Source organism: Athene cunicularia (genome assembly GCF_003259725.1).
Source record: "Athene cunicularia isolate RWA chromosome 2 unlocalized genomic scaffold, athCun1 chr2_part1, whole genome shotgun sequence".
Taxonomy (NCBI): Eukaryota; Metazoa; Chordata; class Aves; order Strigiformes; family Strigidae; genus Athene; species Athene cunicularia.
In genome coordinates this window covers 6,793,124-6,816,291 of record NW_020799095.1, presented here as the reverse complement: position 1 = coordinate 6,816,291, position 23,168 = coordinate 6,793,124, and the positions used below count along the sequence as shown (strand labels likewise).

General features: G+C 38.5%; 1 protein-coding gene across 4 annotated transcripts in view; it reads left to right on the top strand.

Annotated features, from left to right (window-relative positions):
* Nucleotides 1–23,168, top strand: part of NEK11 (NIMA related kinase 11) — a 124,586-nt gene that overhangs the window by 59,095 nt on the left and 42,323 nt on the right. For 3 of the 4 annotated variants that reach the window (XM_026843182.1, XM_026843181.1, XM_026843183.1), the window contains exons 13-15: nucleotides 3,885–4,009; nucleotides 9,673–9,733; nucleotides 15,627–15,723. In XM_026843182.1, coding sequence (XP_026698983.1) covers nucleotides 3,885–4,009; nucleotides 9,673–9,733; nucleotides 15,627–15,723 — 283 coding nt within the window. The remainder of the gene's footprint in view (nucleotides 1–3,884; nucleotides 4,010–9,672; nucleotides 9,734–15,626; nucleotides 15,724–23,168) is intronic. The other variant, XM_026843185.1, reaches the window with a different exon arrangement.

Here is a 23,168-nt window from a genome sequence, read left to right as displayed (position 1 = left end):
GTGTCAGTCTAGTCCAACCCCCTGCTCAAAGCAGGTCTGATCAGGTCAGGTTGGTCAAGGCTGTGTCTGGTCAAGTCTTGAACACCTCCAAGGACTAAGCTCCTACAGCTTCTTTAAGCCCTGTTGCAGTATTTGATCACTCTTATTATAAAATTTTTTTCCTAACATCAAATTGGAATTTATCATGTTCCAGGTGATGTTTCTTGCCTCTTGCACCTCTGAGAAGAGTCTGGCTCCATCTTCCTTTTATCCTCTGATACAGATAGTCATGGGCAGCAATTAGGTTTCCCCTTTACTTTCCCTTCTTAGGGCTGAATGGACCCCGCTCTTGCAGCCCTTCCTTGCACCCAGGCGCTCCAGCCCCCTGCCCAGCTTGGGGGCATTTGCTCCCATCGGTAATTCCTGCTCAGAGGGGATCAAACTGTAATTTGATGATGAGTTTCCACAGAAAGGAAAGGAGCAGGGACACCTTCACACTATTGATGAGGTCCTGCCGGTGGGCTATCTTGCAGCCTAGAGCAATGCAGAAGGAAAAGGCAGAGGGATGCTTTGCTCTTGCCTCAGTCCCCAGCGTGGCCCATGTACACAGCCTTGCAGGGGGGCAGTGCAAGTGTCTGTGTCCTGGCCCCTCCTTTTAATTTTTTGAGCACTCTGTGGTGGTGTGTAGTAGCAGAGATAGTAACACCACTTTTGAGTGTCTTGGTTCATGTCACCATAATGTTAAGAACGCATTTTATCTCATGACAGTATAGGTTTGTCAGAGCAGTTGAATGATTTGCTTTTCACTTTGCTGTCTGTAATACTGCCCAGACCGAGGAGTGTAGCTACATGGAACTATAGCATTTTTTTAACTTAAGAACAAAAAGTGACAGCTAAGAAAATCTGCTTTTTTTCCAGAAACGAGGTGAAACCTTGAGATTGAAAACGTACAGTAGTCCCTAAGAGCCAAGTGTTACTTTGTTACTGTGAATACAAGTGGTGACAATGAACATATGTTATACTGTTTTCTCCTTTTTTGAAATAAAAGGGGCCTTACTTATTGTTTTCTGCATTCACTAGAATAGGAGAATGCTGCATCAATGAACCAATTATGACTTCAAGGCAAGAGAAAATTAAAGATATTTATCAAAGTATTTTCATCTCTTTGGAGAAAACTGTTGTTGCCAAGTTACCATATTACCTGAAACAAGTTCTTGGTGGATTTAAGCAAAATATTACAAGTATTGCATTCCTTTGTTTTCTTCATAGCTTATCTTCTTGGGAAATAACCGTGCTTTTATGATTTTTTTAGATGATGGGTTTTTACCCTTCCTTCCACTATTAGCATCATGTTACTATATAGAAAGAAATCTAAAGAGGAATGTTGTTATTCAGAGCTCATTTTCTTTTGAATATCTAATAGCAACTATCAAGTGTCTTGATGCTATAGCTAAGCCTCCTAGCAATAGGTAAATAATTCTTGAGTTTGTTCTGAGTGAAGTGCTTTGTAAGCAAATAAAAGATACCATGACTGGCCTTAGTGTAATATGCACAGCTAGATAAAACACAAGGGTATTTTCAGAGATCAGCTGACAGATCAGGGGGCGTGAGGGGGCAGAAGTAGCTGTAGAGACCTTTCTTTGTTCTCCATACGGGGCATATGCTTTATCAGGGGGAGAAGAGGCACCTGAGGGACAAAGGTATTACTGCGGTGTTGCAGCCATCAGGCTGCATGTTCTACCAGCTGGTGCAGTTTTAGAAAACTTTATGTTGGATGTTACCATCACCTTTCTTTTGCAAGGGTCTGTGAGGAAATCAGTCTCTGCTTCCTGCACAGGGTGACTCTGTTGCATGCAGGGAACGGGGTGATTTGGGCTCACTGCGCTGGGCAGGTCAGGAGTGCAGTGTGAGCAAGAGGGTCCAGTGGGCTGCAGACGGTGTCAGGACATTCTCAAATGTGATGCTCCTCTTCTTCCAGTCCAGCAGTCGAAGTGAAGAGGAAGAGTACCCTGGGTTCTGCTGCAGAAGTTTTGTTTCAAACAATTAAACACAATAATAACTGCTTCCTTTTGGGGGAAAAAAATTTGGGGTGGGGGTGGTTCTCCTGGAATCCCACGAATTGATCCTTTTTTTGTTGTTTTTCTTTTTTTTTTTTTTTTTTTTTTTCTTCCAAACTAAGAAAGGTGAAAAATAGAAACAGGAAGGATTAGAAATTGTGGCAGTGGAGTATGGTGCTGTTATGCAGCTTCCATAAATATATTAAAACAGAGAAGTTTGAGTGAAAATGTGTCAGCATTTTGGAGGTAAATTAAGTTTATAAAAAAGGAAGTATTTTTAAAAATAGTTTGGAGTGGAGACAGTAGAGAGTAGAGATTGTATCTCAACAGGAGAGCTCAACCACCTAGTGCTGCAGATAAATAGATTTTCCCTTATTTTCTGACTTCTCTTTCTTATGCCTTAAAGATTAGAATTACTCCTCCTGCTCAAAGTCCAATGGCTTTTAATGGATTTTAATTGTATTGTCCTGTTTAAATCCCTCTGATTTTTTTATCCATGTGAAACAAATAAAAAATGCCACCATCTATTAAGCATTCTTTATGCCATATTGTTAGAATTTCATTTCTTTCAATGCAGTATATTTCTTTAAAGTGGTAGATTTAATTGGGTAGAATGGCGGAAATCAGCATTAGCTAAAGTTAGGACTATGGTGATTTATGACAGATGAATATTAAGTGTTTTTTATCTTCAGCTAACATTTCTTGTAATAATACTGCAAAAGACAGATACCAAACTTTTTCTTTTTGAAAACTGTTAGCATCAAAACAGTGTTTCTTGGCTTGGATGTAACTTATTTTGATGTCAGTAAGGGACCACCTGAAATCAAAGCATGGGGTCAGCACCCCTGGAGCATTTCTCTTCATGAATCTTAGAGCTACTGATGGGACAGCTGGCGAGCCAGGCTCCCTTGTCATCTCATCCTGTCTCTTGCTGCTGAGCCGTGTCTCTTTGCCTTGCAGCTTTCTGTCTAGAAAAGTGGGAATTCAAATAGTGACCACAGTCCAGCCTCTGTTTAAAATTCAACATGTGCTTAAGTGCTTCTGCTGTGACAGAACAGCTCCCTGAAGCAGATGCAATCAGGCCTCGAGCTGTTTCACTAACTCCTTACTTAGGGAGTCTGGGATGCTAAAGGATTTCACCCAGAGCAGAGTGACTGGGGTGTCTTTCATACTGTGATGAATATCTTGAGTTTCAATAACAATTACTGTACTTCATAGGCTCATTGGCTATATTGATATTGCACTCATTGCTATTACTAAAACTTGCGATATTAATAAATCAAAAGAGCATGAGAGCAATGCATAGCTTGACTTACATCAGTTTTATTTTGTTATGCTTTTGCTTCAGGAAAGTTTGGAAAAAAGATATAGATTTTATTTCTTATATCTTTTAAGCATGTGGCTGGTATATATGGTTTTCCATTTTAGCTTAGCAGTTGTATTCACCACAGGTTATGTGTGTTAGAGTCAAAAACAGTCTGGGGCATAATTTCAGCTCACAAAATCTGGATTCAATTCAATGCTGACCCTGCTTTGACTAGATGATCCCATGAGGTCCCTTCCAGCCTGAATTATTCTATGGTTCAGTGATCTCAGCCCCAAATCAATATAGATCCTTTGAGGTCATTAATTTATATATGATGAGGAACTGACCTTTTGCCAGATAGAGCTTTAACACTGCTTATCGCGTCATCAAAGATGAACATTTTAATCTGAGAACCTATGCCTTGATTTCAATTACAGAATGCATTGCTAGTGATATAACATGGGTGATATAAAGTCTGTTTTATCTTTTTAAGATCACACATTGTTTCTGGCTACATGCTATAAACTCATAATTGCCTTTAGAGATCCCCGAAGACCCAGAAATTGCAGAAGAATATTATAATGATGAGTTTGAATCCTGTTCAGAAGGCAGTGAAGAGGAGGAGGATGTGGAAGCGTCACAGACTGCTTCTAAGACAAATCACCAGGTATATGTGACCTTTGGGAAAACAGTATACACTTGATGCTTGTTTTCTATGGGAGAATTAAACTCCTTCCAAAATTTTATCCTACTAACATTACTGAAATTTGTTGTTGTTAGGAATGTGTGTGTATCAATACCATGAATTAATTAAATGTGTATACATATATAATTCTTCTGAGACATTGATGAGAAAGATTCTTGCATTCCTTCAAGATTAAGGATAACACTGCTATAAATGCCGTAACGTGGATCGTTGTCAGTAAAGTTCCTCATGACTGTAATACACCCAGAGTGGGGTGTTCTCATGTGTTAGTACGGGTAAAGTAAGTTAAAGCTGAAAGTACACTTCAAGCATAAGATCTAAGTTTCAACTCTAATTTCCAGGCAAAGATAGGCATCTCTAGTTTCCAGTTCTTCCTGCCTGTATTAGACATATTTTCTGTGACAGTGTGATGAACTATGTCCCTAAACAACTGCAGAACTTCACCAGCAAGTCTGTATTGTAGACTTTCCCAAGAATCTCAGAAAGTGTCAGTGAAGAGAAAACTTATTACTGAAAGGCTTAAAGTAGCTTTATCATGTGAGACTGCCACAAGAAACTCTTAGGGATTTCAGAGTGAAGAAGGTTGAAGATTATTGGAAAAGGCACCTAATTTAGACCTGATCAGAATGAGCTGAAATGAATCTTGTCTCCAGTGATCAAGTCTCAGTGAAATCAATGAACTTAAATGCCCAAGTCAGTTCTGAAAATGGATCTTCCAAGGTGTTCAGGAACAGTTCATCTTTCCCCTGGGCCACCAGCTTAAAGCATACAGTGCTTCTGAATAGTACTGTCTGGTTCTGCTTAGAATCATACATGTTTTTCCATGTTCATGTGCAAATTTTGCAGAACAGAGAGTGAGGTCTCCTGCATTTCAGGGAGCCAACCAAGTATACTAATACTCTTCACTAAATTATAAATTACTTGTACTGATTTTTGAAAATTTTGATCTAATAACTTCTTTAAGATGCAGTTTTTAAGGCAAAAATAAAATGTTTGTTTGAGAAATCAGAACTCCACTTCTACCACAGTAGCGGGGAGTCCTGAAATTGTCTCGCCAGTTAAACTTAAAGTTTACTCAGAAACAGCTTCATTCAATCTAGAAATGTCCACCTAGCTTTCAAACTAAATACACAGGATGCTTTAAAATTAAAAATAGTGGTCTAAAGAAATTATTAGTCAACTGTAAATGATTGGAATAACTAAGATGATGCTTTTTTTCAGTTTGCTGGGTCTGTGCTCACCCACAACACATGCAAACACTGTTACCCAGAAAGTCTACCACAAGATGATCTTGAAAATAAATTATTCCTCACTTTCATCAGACTCTGAGATTTTAAATTTTTTCTCCTTTTAGAACACCTTTTAAAATTCATTCTGCTTTCATTAATGGTATCAAGTGTCAATCAATAGTGGTTTTGAACAGGTGGACGGCTGCTTGGAATTAACGAAGGGCAGAAGACAAAAATAGATTTCTCAATAATGCAGAATAAATTAGGTGTTGGCAGTCAGATCTGAGCTGTGACATTTCCTCTTTTTGCAGTGACTCAGGATTCCACAATGACAAGAACCAGCACAGTGGGCTGGAAGTGTCCCACTGGCACCCTCTTGTCTGTATGCAGCCCTGACTGCCCTGAGGCTTCACTTTACCAGCAGTCTGTGTGCACACAGAGCATTAACCCTCTGCAAACTGGCCTGCACAGACTGACTGGGAAGCACCCCCTGTGACCATTTGCCTTTTAGGTCTTCCTCTATCACTAATTGTCTGTCTTTGTTCCATGTTGACCCCAGCAGCTTAGATAAAGCAGAAGTGTGTTTCTGGGCATTGACACAATTGCCTTTTCTGTTTCTTGGCAAGTGAGCATACTTTTCAATTTTCCCTTTCTCAGATGAAAAATTCTGCAGTAAGTCCAAGGGCAAAGCAGACTCAGCTGTGCAGATTTGGGAAACTATGTCTGAACTAACTCTATGGAAAGTCTGTGTAGCAAGGGAAAATAAGCAAGCTTTTTTTCAGCAAATAATGTTGTTTTGTTGTAGATATCTAATGTAGGTCAGATGGAGGATGCCAACAGGTTTCTTTCTGGTGATTATAAGGGGATCTACAGTCATTAGCATGCATGGGATATCTTCATTCTGAGTGTCAACAGTTATCTGAGATGAATCCCACTCAAAAGTAGGTGGGATCATGCTCAGTATTAATAAGCTTCAAATCCTACCAGAATAGATTTGATCTTGCTAGCATATAGCAGAGGTTTGCTTTGTCAGTCATATACTTAATACCTAAACTCCTACTCCTATTTCTATGATGGGATTTATACTCTTAAACCCTTTCTTCAAAAATACCTTCATAAATTAAATTTTTGGAGGTGTGTGCTAATAAAGAAGTCATTCCACCACAACACAGGCTAAGGACTTCCTAATCTGTGCAAATCTCTCAATTTTCCAATGCCAAGATTGCTTTAGTAGTTACTTCTGTGCAGAGAGTGTGGAAATGCTGTATCTGGCAGTGCTCCCCGGTGACCCCATTACTTCAAACAATGATTAAAAAAAAATCTGATGTTCATGCAATAGAACGGGGTCAGAAGAGTCATCTAATTGAACAACACATTGGGGTGCATGATGTAGAAAGAGATCTGGGCTATTTATTCAGGCTATATTAGGCTTCCACAGATGTCAAGACAGACTGAGAAGTAGGAGCCTTACATGGGATGCAACATCTCTTTAGTTAGGCACTGGAATGGTATGATGTTGAAGGTTTTGGGTGGGAGTTGGACAGCTATTTTTCCGGTGTTGATATCTTTCAATAGGGCCTGTATGTTTTCAGCTACATTGTCCAGTTGCAAATGTGGAATTTCAGACCCTAGGCACATCTGGACCTCTCATCTTGGTTGTAGCATTGGAGTTTAGTGTCCTTTGTCCCTGTCTTTTGAAGCAGAAATGCAGATTGCCAGATTTCAAGCAGCAATTTGCCAGTTACTTTTCCAGACCTCGACTTCTTCAGGCCAATGGCTCTTTTCTACATGTTTTTTTCCCTAGGAACACTGATTTCTAATTAGGGGGGGGGGAAATGAAAGAGAATGAGAAACTGTTTCTAAAAAGAATTAAGAAATATGAAGTTTAGGAGAGATAAGTTTGTGCACTGTGAAGCTTTCATTGGTTTTGACTTAGCTGAGAGGCTGCTTTTTACTGCAGTTTATCACCTTGTTCGCTGCATTTTCTTTTAGTGACAATAATACCAAATTTGCCCTCTTCATTGTAACAAAGTCTACAAATGTGGTATGTTAGCTTCCTATTTTCAATTTCCAGGTCGCTGCTGAGATTGTCAAACCAAATAATCAACTGTCATAAATTATCAAAGTTCCAGTGGCTGTGGGTGGTCTGCGTGCTGCCACCCAAAAAATGCTCCGCTGGATTCTTAATACGTGCCTTGGCATGGCCTGTTGCTGTTAGAAAGGGTTTGTTCATTCTGAATTTGAAAAGTGCAAGCATTCATCCATGCTGGCTCTTATGCGTAAGAGTGCCTCGCTACTGTGCACCTGTCGGAGTCCCTTGCCTGTGGGGCTTTGCTGTGTCTGCAACAAAGAGAAGCATATTAAATAAAACAGCTAAAATCCTGTTGGATTGCTAAACACAAGTGGAGAAAAGTCATAGGTAGTTTCTATCTCGGTGTAAGTTGATTAATCATTTATTCAACTGTTTACCACTGTGTGAAAACTACATTCTCTTCCTCATTTAAATTTTATTGCAAGATAGCAAGATTAAGCCAGCTAGTTTCCTTGAAAACTAGCAGTGATGAAAGTGGTGAAAGTGTATCTTTTGCCTCACAGGATAATGAGAAAAAATCAGCTCTGTTGTGATATTTGGAGCAAATATGATGTCCTGTTCTGAGAAGTCAAAGCTTTTGGAATTACAGTGTTTATGTCATTAAAAAAGGAAAAAGGTTTTTATTGAAGCAATTGTATTAGTATTGTATGTGGCCATTTACCATGTTTTTGTCTGTCTGTCTATAGATTTGCAGTTAACTGCTAGTGATAATAAAAATAATCTTTATATTAGCAGAAAATAAATGTCAAATTTTAGTTTTGAATGAAAAAAATTTAATAACTTTTAAATGAAGTCCTAAAGGTTGTTTTTTGGTGTGTTTTTTTTTTTTTTTTAACAGAGAAATTCTATCTGTAATATTAAGTCTTAATTAAATGGTCAACACTTATTGTATATATAAATGTAATGAATTTTTTAGCATCTTCTGGGCACTTTATTGCTAACTAGCAAAAGCCTCAGTTAGGCAGGTTCAGATTAACTTGGTCATCTGAGGTAACTCAGGTACTTTTGATGGGCTGCAGAACTGGAAACTACAGTGCTGACTATCCAGCCGGGACACCACAGGCTGCTCCAAAAGGGCAAAGAGGCACCTTCAAACCTATGAGTCCTTGGGTTTTCTGTTGAAATGGCCAACCAAGAAGCTGATTCCCATCTTGTAAACCTCAGCTAAAATAGCAGAGTCTGTCTCAAATGTAAGCCCATGAAACAACTTAGAGTGATTAGAAGTTACATCATGCTCATCCGTAACAGCTCTCACTCGCACCAGAAGGTCACTAACCAGTTAACAGTCATTGCCAACAATTATTGCTATCCTGTTAAGGCATACTGGCAGTTCCTCAGCTTGAGAAATTTAGAATGAGCATTTTGAGTAAGATGACAGAGAAATATAAACCATATTGTCTATTGTAGAAGCTGAGGTCCATATTGTTTCTTTTTACTCCAGTGTTTTAAATTTTAAAACCATAGGCTGTTCAAAATTTTTTAAAATACAGATTTTTGACGGATATTTCAGCAAGGGTCAAGATTTTGACTTTCAGTCAAAGTCTTTTAAGTAGTGAAGAAATGCCATGTTGTCAAATGTGATATGGCAGCAGCTTCTAGAAACTCAGAGTCCAAGTTTCTCTTGGACTTTAATAGAATTGTGATCTACTTCCTGGACCACAATCATTGCTTAATGCCAGATCTTTAAATTTTGTCTGTGTACACAAGCAGGATTTCACATGAAAGATATCATGGCAAAACTGTTAATTATCTGTCCGGTAACAGAATATTTGAAATACAAAAGAGTTAAAGTTTCTTAATTAAATTTTTTTCAATTAGTTGTTATTACTAGACATGTAAGTAGATGCAATGACATGCAAATAAGTATCAATTTGCAGAGGACAGCTGTCACAGGCATAAGAAATTTTGGCATAGTTAAGAAGTACATACTTGCCTTTTTCAATGTAGTATTGTTTTAGATATTCCAGGACTATCTGATGATAAAATGCTGGTGTGTTTTATCATACACCACCCTCCACAGTAAACATGTCTTCTTTAAACTCCATGCACGGTTTTCTGTACACTTGTGTTCTGCAAGGAATCTGATGTAAATAATTGTTTGTATATAATAATGTTCCCAAGACTGGTGTTTTAGGAGAAGAAAAAAAGAAAAAGGCCTGAGCAATGTAGACTCTTTGTAGTCTAGTGTTGACACTCATTGGTGTGATATCCTTTATGTTTGTGGAATCATACCTCTGGTACCTAGTGTTTATACATAAGTTTGTGCTCCCACTAATGCTATTCCTTATTTTGTTTATCCACAGGACAGTGACATTGAGGCAATGGTCAAGTATTTGGAGGGTGTTCTGGATAGTAGCTCTTTGGGTAAGATGACATCTGTTCTTAAAATCTAATAGCAGCCTTATTAGCAGTCTGTATTCATTACAGTCCAATTATTTCCATTTTGTAACAAAATAAGTCAAAAAATGTGTTGATCTTGAAAATTGTTTCCATAATCTATTCTAGAGAAGTATAAATATGCCGAAAGATAAGACATACGCAGTTAAGTGCTTTTGTTGAAAATAATAGAGCCATAATGCATGATGGTCAGAAGTGTGGAATGTTATAACAAAAGCTTTTAAAAACTTGGTTACTGCCATCTTTTCTTCAAAGGAAAATATTTAAGGATATGTAGATTGTTTTATAGTTTCTAGTACTGGTAACTAACAGAAAATGAATTAAAAGACATACAATTTTTAAAAATTATTATCTAGGTTTGGATAATATTTATTTTACTTTACAGTAGCTCATTACAGGCACAGAAAAATAACTGAGAATTTGCAATTTAATCCTAAAATCTCCTGCAGATTCTGTCTATAAATGTAGAGTTTGAAAGCTTGGTTTCTCATGTTCTACGTAAAAGCTAAAAGAAAACCTATACGAAAGAGTAGTATTTACTGAGGTTGATGTAGTCACTGTCCTTGAAGACCACTGGGTTGAACTATGCCAGCAGCAGCCTGTGTGGGGATTGCAAGAAAGCCCAGCTGAGTTCCCAAAGGCTCCCACGGAAACCACAGTTTTGCTTAGCTGTCTTATTTACATTTATTCAGTTGGGACAAACCTGGCTTTGTGTTATCCTGTGTCTCTGAAACTAGAATATAGGGGAAGCCTGGGAAGTCATCTCTGTAGAGATTCCTCCAGTGCCAAACTCTATTTCACCTGATGGAAGAGAAAACCAAAGAAGAAAAAGGATGAAAGAGAGTAATCAAAGCTGTGGCTGTCATAGTCTTCTAGCCACTGAATCATTTCTGGTCACCTTCTGGGTCCCACATCAGGGACATCCTTAGGACAGAAGGAACATTCACATCCAGTATGTCTTCACACTAACAGAGATCCCACAGTCTTCAAATTCTGCACTCATTTATGCATCTGCATCATTGTTGTTTGCAGAAATGGAAATAGGGACAAAGTTTAGCTCTATGCTTCAATATTTTGTTATTTTAATGGAAGAGAGGAATTGCCTTGAGGACTTTTGGGAATAACCCAGGGTATTAGACAAACAGTGGTCTTTTTAAAATATCTTAGTATTAAAGAGACTATTGTCTTCCTCTGTTTCTTTCAGTTTTAAGAATAAGAAGATGCCTTTTAAAATTATAATATTAAAAAATTAAATTGTGCTTTAATCATTAAAAAATCTTGACCAGTCAGTGCTGAAACTTGAAGCCTTTTTCTAGCTGAGTTAATAATTAGTTTTGTATGATCTGTTCCAAACAAATAATATACTTGATGATAGTACAAGAGAAATCTGCTAGTTCCTTTTATCTTTGTATGCTCATTGTCACTGAGGAAGTTTAAACATTTACTATATTATAAGTTCTTCCCATGTCAAGCTACAAAGCTGCAGTTGGGGTCATTTTTATGTGTTTGCCAACATTCATTTCTACCTTGCTTTTTCTTTACTGGGCTGCAAAGTCATGTTACATCAAAATTTTCTGTAGATGGTGCATTTTACATGGTTTAGATATCTGTTCTCTTTGTTCCCCGTAAAGCTAGTTATGTCCACCTCCAGGTGTACATTTCTTTAACTGATCACTAGCATGTTGGTTATAGCTATGGGATTGCCAGTACTAGCCTGTGTCCCACCTCTTGTCATACCGTGCCCATAGTCCTTTACACCTCATCCTTTATCCCCACTTTTCAAGGCATCTGCTGTTGTACCAGGCCTGTATTTCTCTACATTAATTGAATTCCTCGTTATAAATATGTCATTCTACACAGAATACTACTATCCATCTAAAAATGTAGGTTGTACAATACAAAACCAAGTGGGAATAAAACAAAATAGCCACAACTACCTGGTTGCTAGAACTGCTATTGCAGCTTAAGCAATTAAATCAAAGTTCCTGGCAGGTCAAGACAAGTTCAGACAAAGCCTGAAGCCTTGCAAACTCAGGTCCAAGCATGTGACCTGGTACTAGCAGTGACAATACCATATTACTGGGCTACAGAGCTACAAGAGCATTAGAATGGCTACTCCTGAAAACAGTACAGATTTCATGGCAGTAATAGGGCAGATGCAAAAATCTGGCCTGGCCTGAATTTCTTGTAGTGTCTTTCATTTTTAAAGGCACTGTGAAGAAATTATGTGCCATTTCAAGCAGATATTAGAGAACACCTGAGTAGAATGAAACTAGAATTTTTTTATTTTTTTTTTTTATGTCAGCAAGGGCTGTGATAAAGAGTATGCAATAAATATGCATTGTTTTTCCACAGATAGAGTTTCCTTAATATAAATATCAGTGTTGAAGGTGAAGTAACTGAGTTTTCTCCTCAAGAGTTCCCACTGAGTCACGGTGAATCCAATGCTTGAGTGTGGCGCAAGGCTCATTTTGGGTTGACTATACAGTTCCGTGTGGAGTATATAAGATAGTCCATGCTGATAAAGTTTGAAACATTGTCAAGTTCCCAGAAATTTACTAAATTTGCTTAGCTTAAAGGAGGAGAAAGGTTAGAGGCAGTTGCGTCACTTTGTATTGTTTATAAACTCAGGAAAATACATTCGGTTCTAAGGAGCCTTATAATCTTGTAGAAGGCGGCATTGTAGGATCTCATATGTAGCAGTGAAAGCTGCAGAAAGAAATCCAAAATCCAAACAGAAATCTATGATTCAGTGGAGATAATAGCTTCGCAACACATAATGGTTTAACAAGAGATACAGTAGATGTCAATCACCAATTATTCGTTTCTTAGCAGAAATGTTGGTAGGAATGCCTTTGGGCCATAGTGTATGAAAAGTCTCACCAGATGATCATAATCACCCATTTTAAGTGTAAATGCCTGTGAATAAGAGGATTTGTTTTGCTACAGATCCTTTCATCTTCCCTTCCACAGAGTGGGAAGGATGCCATGAGAATCCCACACTGGTGCTGCACGACCTGAGACGACAAAGATCTTTTGCCCCATGTTGTTCTCTGCAGTACTGGGCTAGACACTGGGAGAGTGTTTGTCTTTGAAATACATTTAGAAAGCCCCAATACCTGGTTTTGAAAAGTCAGTGGTCTTGTTGTTTCATTTGATTTTGCTTAATAAATCAAGAATGATATATTGCATAAAAAAATGCAAATGGTTATCTGGCCACTTTTTGAAGAAGCATAATTCCTTGTTCTGTGTTGATGTATAAGTAAACTGCTTGAAGCTGGGTGTGAAACATGTTACTAATCAATAATTGCTTCTAAGAAAATACGTCTGATATAAAGCTAGTGTGGGTTATGAATCACCCCATGAAAATTTTTTTGAGGCTTGTAGCAACAACATGTAAAGCTCTCAGCAGTTTTCACTGAGAACTCTTTTTTTTTTTTTTTTTTTTTTTTTTTTTTTTTTTTTTTTTCCTACAATCTGTAGTCCTTGCAGCTGCCTTAAATGGAGAGGAAGATAGATACAAGTTTCCATGTAGAGAATAAGTTTTGCTTGGCTAACTGCCAATGTAGAGAGTAGACAAAGCATGAATTATTTAGCCTGGAATCCCAGAAAAAACGAGAAGGATGTCTTTAATAATGAATGTCGGAGGAGAAGGAGATATTGTAGCAATAAATAGATTGAACCCACTAAGCAGAAGAGTATGCTGAGCTCTTACTACAGTGATATATCCTGCAATAATCGTAATAACAGAATTTAGCTGGGGCTTGCAGTTCAATGTACTCTTTCTTAAGAGAATACAAAGTTTCTGTCTTCTTTAGACCACTGGTGCTTGGGGTGTCAATTTTTTTACTGCTTTTGAAGCCCCAAAGCCTCACAGCTGGACTTTAATTCTATGCCAACTCAAAGAGGAGTGTGCCACCCAGTAAGTCATGAGCATTGCTTTGCACAGCGTTTGAGGTTTCTTCAGGGCCACCCTGAGGATAGCTGAAGTTTTCCATGCTGCTAAAGTAGTTGAATCCTTACAGACCCCATGTAAAAATGTATGGATATGCATTTGTAGTGTTACAGTAAATGGGTTTTGCATCAATGGGCAAAGTTATTTGGTTGCTAGTAAGAACTGAGCTTGTCCTCTTCTAAACTACATTAACTATATCTCAGCTGTAATACTTCGGCACCAGACAACTGTTAGCCATTAGGTGTATCGAGAAGCTAGGAAAATGTTTTAAAAACTCATATCATATACCCATAGTCAGATAACAGAGTCAGGAATCCATTTCTTCTGTGGTCTCTCTCCCTATGCCTGCTTCCTATCTTCTGAATCCAGCAGACACTTACTGTGAGCAATTCAGTAGGATCCCTCACAACAGAGTATTTATCTCAATATTCAATTTCATGTATCAGGATCTAGATTCGTGTTAGACATAGGAGCTTAACTCTAGGGAAAGCCAGGGAATGCTTTCAGGGGAGCACTCGGTATTCTCTGGGGGTGTCTCTACCGCTCATAGCAGGAAGGTGTCTGCAAGCTCCCTCTGGCTGCTTGTGATCAATGTTAAAGCAAACCAAACTAAGCCCCAGCTGAGTTCAAGCTAAACACCCCTGCTAGGAGGGGAGTGTGTGTTCATTTAGACAAGGCGTTGCACTAACGTGTTTGTGTGACTTTCACCTTGTTCTTACCCTATACATAGCCCTTCTGTGTCTGTTCAGAACTTGGGTCCTGTGTGCCACAGCCCACACACTTATGCAGGATATAGTTCCACCATGATACATATTCTCCTCTTTTGGGAAGTGAAATCCTAATGCCAAATATTTTGCAAGAAGAAACTAAAATAGCTGGTTTGTTCAGCTTAGAAAATTGAAAGCTGAAGTAAGATCTCTTTTTCAAATTATAACGAAATGAAAGGAGTCTTCAAAAGAGAAGAACTGAGCAAGCCAAAGAAAAGGACTGGCACAAGAGAAAAATGAGCATGAACTGGCCAGTAAAGAATTTTTATCAGGAACTTAGAGGAGAGATTTTAGCCACCAGCTTACAGTGAGGCTCTGGAATTGTCTTCCAGTGGGAGTGGTTGGGGCAATAACTAAATTCCTTAGGTTAAGCAGGGACTTGTGTGATGGAACAGCAACAGGAAATTGCAGGATATTTGAGCTGGCAACCCTGACAGTTCTCTGTGATTCAGGACTTCTGCATTCCTGTGGATGAGTCCCACAGCGCTCTGAGAGCACTAGGTCCTTAGGTACGCCAACAGCCCACGAGGCCTGTAAACAGAAAGAGTGTGGATGTATATGCATATGTATATTTCTCACACACACACACACACATATATATATATATATATATATATATATATTTCTGTTTACATATACAGGTATTTTTTTTCTCTATATATATGCATATATAAAAAGCATACCTTCATCCGAAGGGGAAAGTGATGTTATAAGTTAAATACTTCACGTTTACAGTAATGATCAAGCTAAAGGAGAGGCTTGCCTGTTAGGAAGAAGGTTCTTGCTCTTACAAATAAGTGCAAGAACAGTGGAGGAAAATATGTATTGTCTAAGAAAATTTCATTTTGTTGAATATTTATTCCAGCACTTCCTCAACCCAACACATAATGTAATTCCCTGTACGCTGCACAGAAGGAAAATTGTTACAATTCTGGTGCCTTTAAGCTATAAGTCTACTTGTCCCTCAGAAAGGAGTTGCCCTTAATGTGCATTTAATAACCTAATTCATCTTTAATTAATGTGGCACTACCTTGTGAGAAACAGGAATAGTCTTCCTTCTTCTGACTGCCCTTGACTCTGCAATAGAGCTCTGGAGATGAAGGTGAATAAGGTTATGTGTCTGTGCATTGATTTGTAGGCTCGGGGACTGTCACCGGAATGTCTCCAAGGGCACCCCAGGGATTCAGAGCTCTCAACAGCACTATGGCTGAGACCAAACTGAAACACATGAGGGAGTAAGTAGCATATTTATGTGTTACCAATATTCAAACAAAGAAGATGGATTAGAAAAAGTGCAGAACACAGCAAAAAAAAAAAAAAAACCACACAAAATCAAACCCCAAATAATCCCTTTGACAAAAAGAAGTGGATAGTAAGGTATTCTTTACAGACTGAGTGCCTGCTTGCTTCCACAGAGGATGAAGGTTGATTATAATTGCTTATTGTTTCTTGTAATCTGCATAGTCACTGCCATCCTTCCAGGATCTAGTTTGCCTTCACTGCTGTTGGTGTTGTTCTGAACTTCACTTTCTTCATTAGCTCAGCACATGCCCATAAATCACCTGCATATATCCATGTTCCCACAATGTTTGCTCCCTCACCCAGACTTCATTCTTGCCTGGAATGAAAGACTAATGGATTGTTTCCTGTAATGATATGATGATTTAAACCAAACATGATTGCTGCTGTTGGCTGGAATTTTCAAATAAGGCAGAGGAATTTACATGTGCGGTTCCCTTTGAAACTCATTGCTTTCAGCACCACTGAAACCCTAGTTTTATTAATAAAGATTTCAGTGTCTTAAAAACCCAAATATCTGTGCTTCTTTTCTAGAATGTACTGGTTAATATATCTTGAGCTTTTATCTTGATTCAGTAATTTCCTGCCTTCCAAGAGTTATTGCGGTCTAATTTGGGTACTGATCTGATAATCATAATGCTGTGTATTATTCCTGAACTCAAATTTTCTTTGCAATATGGCAACATTCAATTGATCTCAGATTGCAGACTCTTTTTAAAAGTACGGTTTTCTCTTGCATGGGTGGACAGTGCCAACAATATGGTGGATGTTATCAGAATACAAAATAAGTTCAAACAGTTAATACTAGTAATTATTTAAGTGAATCCTCTAAAGAAAATGAATGCAATCACAACAACATTGATGCCAATCACCGATTGAAACAAGTTACAGTGCCAAACGCACCGTGTATTCAAGGGAAATACCAATCAGATTTTCTCCAAATAGATGTTGTTCAGTATTATGATATTTCAAGATGCAGCAGCTCCGAGGGTTTCACTTCAAGGCTTAGGCTTTATTGTGCAACCAGTCAGCAGGTCTTACAGCCTGCCACTCTGCTTGCTTTTCTTTTCCTTCTGATGGACAGTACTTACAAAAATTAAAAAATGCATAATGTTGTGCCACCTAGTTGGAAGGTGAGTTTATTTAGTCCAAATGCCCACTAATCTTACAGCCTTCACCTTATGTTCTTATGGTTACAGGATAAACCTCAACTATTTAAACTTTGTGGTTATTGCCTTTAGGGCTGAGGTACAGTTAAATCACTTCCTTCAGTCAAATTCTGTTTTTCCAGTGCTGTTTCATGGTTTCCACAGTTTGTTGGTTCTGATAGGATAAACATGTAGTGGTGGTTAAATGCTGAAAAATTTGGAAGTGCAGTTATATGATCCTTTGGAAATGTCACATTTCATAATAGTTTATAAAACAGCATTATGCTAATGAAAAACCTGATTAACTACAGTAATTCACATTTAATGCATTAGACTTCCTGGTTTTGGAACACTTTCCTAGTAATTTCATTCCTGAATGAGGACAGTCAGCTGGGACTGTAGACCAAAATACCAACCCAACTTCTATCTTGAACTTCCAGCAGACAGTACTCATGAACCATTTTCAAGTTACCTTCATTAAGATAACAAATTAAGGAGGGGGGATGTTTTGGGTTTGTTTGGGTTGGGGTTTTTTTTTGGTAAATAAAGGTACAGATCTCCTCTCGTTCACTATAATTGCTACTTTAAAGAAGTCCGTCAGAATATCTACTCATGTTATTGTCCTTTTTCCTAAACATGCTATGACCTTGTCATTTTCTAAATATGTAAAGGTGAGCAAGCATATTAATTGCTTGGAAATTAGGGTGTTAAGAAACAAGTGAGTGAGCACAGTACCCAGCGCACACATACATAAGGAAATCCCTGCAGACTCTTACACATGGCCAATCTGCACAGAGGGCACAGTGGGGGAGTTTTCAGTGGCAAAAGGCAGTACATCTCGCTGCAGAATGATGCATGAAGCCTCAGCTGCTCTGCTTTTCCCTCAGCAAACTTCACATAATATGTTGTACGTCATCCACACAGCAGTGCAACTTAAGGCTTGTGCTTTTCAAGTTTTACTCAGGAAGCCACAAACTTATGGTGGGGTCTTCCAGATGACAGCTTCTAATGAAAGAGAGAATGTGAGGGTTTTGTCTTCCAGAAACAGAGTAGCTGGAATTCTTATGAGGAAACAAAAGAAGAGCAGAGGAGGCAATGTGGAAGTGCAGTAAAATCTGTTTAGGTTGCAAGTCACTGTAGAAAAAGAAGTATGAAGTTTTGGGATTTGCACCATTTTCAGATGCTAACAGCAATAGATTCTGATGAGGGAGACTCATGTCATGAATTGCTCAGAAAGTAATCATTGTGCCTATAGATTACAAGAAACAGTAATGAAAGAAACTCTCATTAGCTCTGATAAAATGGTAGATTCATGTAAAATAACATAGGGTCTAACAGCAAAGGAGCCTTTTTGCCATTTCTAATTGACATGTGAATGAAGTGGGCTTGCAAACAACTGCAGCAGAACAGTCACTTGACAAGATGTGATGTGCTTATTGCTTGAGTTACTGCAGTGTGCTGCACTGAATGCATTCTTTGACAGCAGAGAGACTTGCTGTTTATCAAAGTGCCAATTTAAGTAGCTTTTACGGTATTCATGTGCAGGTCTTTTTACTGATACTCGTGTGAGAGGCAAGTAGTACAAAAAGACTTTACAAGAATGTAGAAGGAAGCTACTGACGTTCTTGAATATGATAGGTAGGAGTCCTTGGTCTCCTCTTATTTTAAGTTAAAAAATGGCTTAGGGCTTGACCTGTAGACACCCTGATACCGTTTATGGTTCAGCCACCAGCTTTCTTCACTACAATCCCTGGATATTTTCCCTGACATCATCTTTCCAATTCCCGTTACACTCTCTGTTCCAGGTCTTTGAATTGCTGTCCTTTCGGTAAAAGTCATAATAAAATCACCTACTTGAGTGACAACAAATTCTAATTTGTTATACTTGGTATCGGTATTCTTTATAAAGTTTATAGCAACAGAAATTTAACTTTACCCTTCAAGTGGAGTTTTTTCTCTCAGCAAAAATTTATACTTCAGTGCTAAGCATTTTGATATTGGGATCCTCTGCAGTGTTGATAAGAAATCTCTATTTCTTGAACTAGCTCCCACAAAGGTTATCTTGAGCTTTTTCTCATTATGCTCCTTCCTAGCCTTGCATGTTAACAGTGAGAAGTCAAGAAAATTTATAAATCAGAGTCGTGTGACTCATATTCCTCATATCGGGCTTTTATGCTGAGGAATTAAGTTAGATGTAGGAAACAGGAGGAGCCATTTCTTGTTATTTTCTGTCCTGCCCACCATCTCATGGTTCCCATCCTTGATAGTACTAGGTAATTTGGTGCATGCCTCAGTCGAGCAGCTCTACTCTCACATGCTATCCAGACCCAAATTATCTTCACCAGAGACATCCATGAGGAAAAACTAATGACAGTTCTATTGGTGCTTTTCTATAGAGAATTTCCAACTCTGTCTGTCCTGGTTCAGCTAGGAGAGGGTTAAGTTTCCCCAGCAGGGAGGGGGAAGGGATCTCCAGCTGGGTTATTCATACCATGCTGATGTCAGGTCTGTCAGGTCCGGGTGCGGGAGCGCGGGAATTTTTTCCTTTGTGGCTTTGGTCGCAGGGAGCATGGGGCTGTCTGTAACCATTGCGGTATTTCTCTGTATATCTTTTGTCTTGTTCACTGTTATTGCTGTTTATTGTTGTTATCATTGCTACTGTTGTTGTTCAGATTGCTTATTACACTGTTGTATTAAATTTCTTCTTATTTTAACCCGGGGTTTGTGCCCTACTTGTGTCCGAGGGTGGGGGAGGGACAACAGCATCATGGTCTCCGGTCCCGGCAGGGCCTAAACCAACACAGTGTCTCAAAAGAGAAAGAACCATGCTATTCTTCAGAAACAACTCCTCAAGCCAAAGCATTCTTTTTCCCCATCAGATCAAATTCTTTTAGCACTTTTTTCTTTTTTTTTTTTTTCCCTCTGAGGCCCATATAGCTTGTCAAAGTCTTCTTTACAAGATATCAGAAGCTTTGGCAGTACTCATTGCCTGAAAGATTGGCTTTGTCCCTAAGGAAAGCCTTTAGAAGAGTCATGATAGTAAACAGTAGCTCATTTTCTGCCTGCTTCTGCAAAACTTGGTAGACAAACTCAAATACTTTCTTCAGGCTTGGACTAACAGCACTGAGAGCTTATAAAAGGCTAAAGAGGTAAAAATCTGCATTAAAAGAGACAGATCCAACTTCTTTAGCTCTCTAGCTGAAAAAGTTTTCTGATTCTTTTCAGCTTACTGTATCTTATTTACGAGGCCCTTCTTTCCAGTTTTTTGACCACCTTAGCCAGAATTTGGCCACAGTGAAGGGTCTGGCAGAAATGCAGAAGCCCATGAAAAGTCTTATGATGCATGCTTGACTTCTGAAGCCTGTGCAGGGTTTCGTGATCTAAAATGGAAAAGCAAAAGTGAGACATAAGACAAGTGCGTGCAGAAATCTGTGGACAAGAACAAGACTTGTTAGGGGGTTTGGTGCAACTGGCTCTATTGACAACTGCACCTCCCTATATTATGTAGCATTCGTATCGTAGGTGTCTAGTGAGTAAAGGCTTCCCCTTGAAGCCTCTTCAGCACTTCAAGTCAAAATTCATTTCTTGGGCTTTTTATAATCAGGATTTGTGTTTTACAAAATCAGACTAATTTTTGAGTAATAGAATAGCTATGGAATAGAATGTATATCTTGTTCTCTCTTTTCTGAAAATATATAGAGAAATAAAAATGCAAGAAATGAAGGAAAAATCAGTACAGAGTGTTTTGTGCTCCTTTGTGGAGGTATCCATGAATATATACAATGAATCATTTTAGTAGCCGTGAACTTTAATATGCAGTTTAGAATTCAATAAAATGTATGCCAGTAAAAGCAAGGGCTTTTATGCCCCAGATTTTAAGTAAATTAAAATCCTTTAGCACAGCAGTAAGCACCTCTTAGTCAGTCCCTGAAGTCTTACACACAGCAGCATACAATGATCAGGCAAAAGACTTCATCATCACCTGCTGAGTGTAAGCAAAGCCGTCTTTCAGAAGTCATGGAGAAAAGGCATTTGGTGATATTTTTATTCTGTTCCTGTGAATGCTCCTAACACTATTGGCTTAGACTCATGAGGAGTATGCATATATGCTTCTTGTGCTTGTGACATTGGCTTCAAATGTATCGTTTATCTTAAAAATTCAGAAAGAAAGGTCATACTGAAGTCATTGAATAGGCACTGGATATTTTTAAGGTAAGTAGTCCTAAAAAGGCCTAAAGTATACAAGACTTTTTGTACATTTGTTTCTGCACATTTTTGAACTATGTCAGTACAGACACTGATTATTTGCTTTAGTGTTTTGTTAGATGTTGGGTGGCGCTTCCTAAGGGACATCTCTGAGCCTACTGAAACTGGATTTGTTATTGACATCACTGAGGACAGCTTTAGGTGAAGGCAAAAGCAACAAATATACAAAGCTAATCGAGTTTTTAGACTTCATAAAAAAAAAAAATTCTCAGTGACCTTTTAATTGCCATTGACTGTCAGGAGGTGTCATGATGTAAGCATGCACAAGGAATAAGAAGTCTTCTCACAGACAGAAGACATATTTAGTAAGGAAGTTTATTGATACTGTCTGAGCTATGACTGTTTTTTGCAGACAAATAAAGGACAGTATTCTTGAAGGTATTGATCTCAAAACGGTTTTGAGCATGAAATTTCCTCTTATACAAAACACAGTTCTGTTCAATGCTCCATTTTCTGGTAGTATTTTCTGTCTGGTGATCCCAAGAGTAGTTACAGTTACAGCATAACGGTAGCTTTTCACTTATGGACTAAGCCCAAATATTATATATCCATCCTTCTTGTCACAGTCTTTTTCACACCTCGTTTTTAAAGATCAGTCTCCATTTCTTAATTGTTTAGGGCCAAATGAGCTCACTTCAGAAACATATTGAACATTTAGCCCATGAGTTTCTCTTTCTTTTACTGTTAATCTATTTCAAGATTATTGCACAGTTACCTTCCAGACCCAGATTTGAAGATCTGAAGTATTTTGGTTTTGCTGTTTGCTTTACAAGCAAATGAAGTGAGAATACAGTAAAATTAACAGGGAACACTAGGAGAGTTGAACCCTCCTTTATGGGACCAAGCTGGGAATTTGGTTCTTGGCTCTTGTCAGGGAGGAGTGAGTGAATTCTCTTGGCTTGTGAGTTGTTGCTGTCCCAAAGAAACAGCTGCAAGAGAAAGTGGGAACAGGGGAATCCTGGCCTCTTTCTGCCTAAGAAGAGATGAAGGTGAGGCTGTGGCTACCACCCAGAAGTGTAGGGGTCGTCTGCAGCAGTAGCAGAAGTCCCTCCTCAAGACTGAAGCTGGAGCTGATGGTCTCATTCCCCAGACATTTTCCATGGGTCTTCATTCAACTTCTTCCCATTGTCCATGCTGTTCTTTCCACAGCAAAAATGGGCTGCCTCTCCTGTTGTCTTGGCTTTCTGTCTTTTATACTTCTCCTGACCATCCTGCATCTGGGGATGAGAAGAGCATTGCACCTGCCAATGCCATCATTTCAGCAGTTCTTAGCAGCTTTACGTTTGTTATGATGCACTTTGAAATTAGTAAAGTCAGTGGCTAGAGTGAGTGAGTCTATTAGGTCATGATTAAATTTTGATGTATTTTCTTGGGGTGCTCATCCTGCTGCTCATTTAGCACATTACTTGAACCTCAGCTCCAACCCTTAAAATCAACTGTAAGACTTTTTGAATTCACTGAGATATATAAAGAAAACTCAGACTTTTTCAGCTTCTATACTGAGCTGTATTGTTAAGGTTTTTTTTTTTTTTTTAAAGTGGACAGCAATTTCCTAATTGCTTTAGCACTACAGAGAGTTTTTATCTGGTTTGAAAATTGCATTCCAGTGGCAAAACACAAAATTACAAGTATAGATTCACTCATTTTAAAATGTCAGGTAGCCTCAAACACTCAAAGTATTAGGAGAATTAGACTAATGCATCCTTTTATTTTTCACAAAAAGCATGATTTCCCTAGCTTCTCATGCTGCACATACATAACACATAGATTGAGCTGTTCAGTTTTCTAGTGCCTTGATTTTGTCAATAGTTTGCAAACGTGAGAATGCTTTCACACAGCATTAGTTATATAGTCTGTTTTCAGTACAGAGGCACTTGTAGAATCTTGACAGTGTTTACTGGGTGCAGCATTGCGACCTGGGGAGATTTACGGAGGTACTTGTGAGAAATATAGGTAGGGAATACACA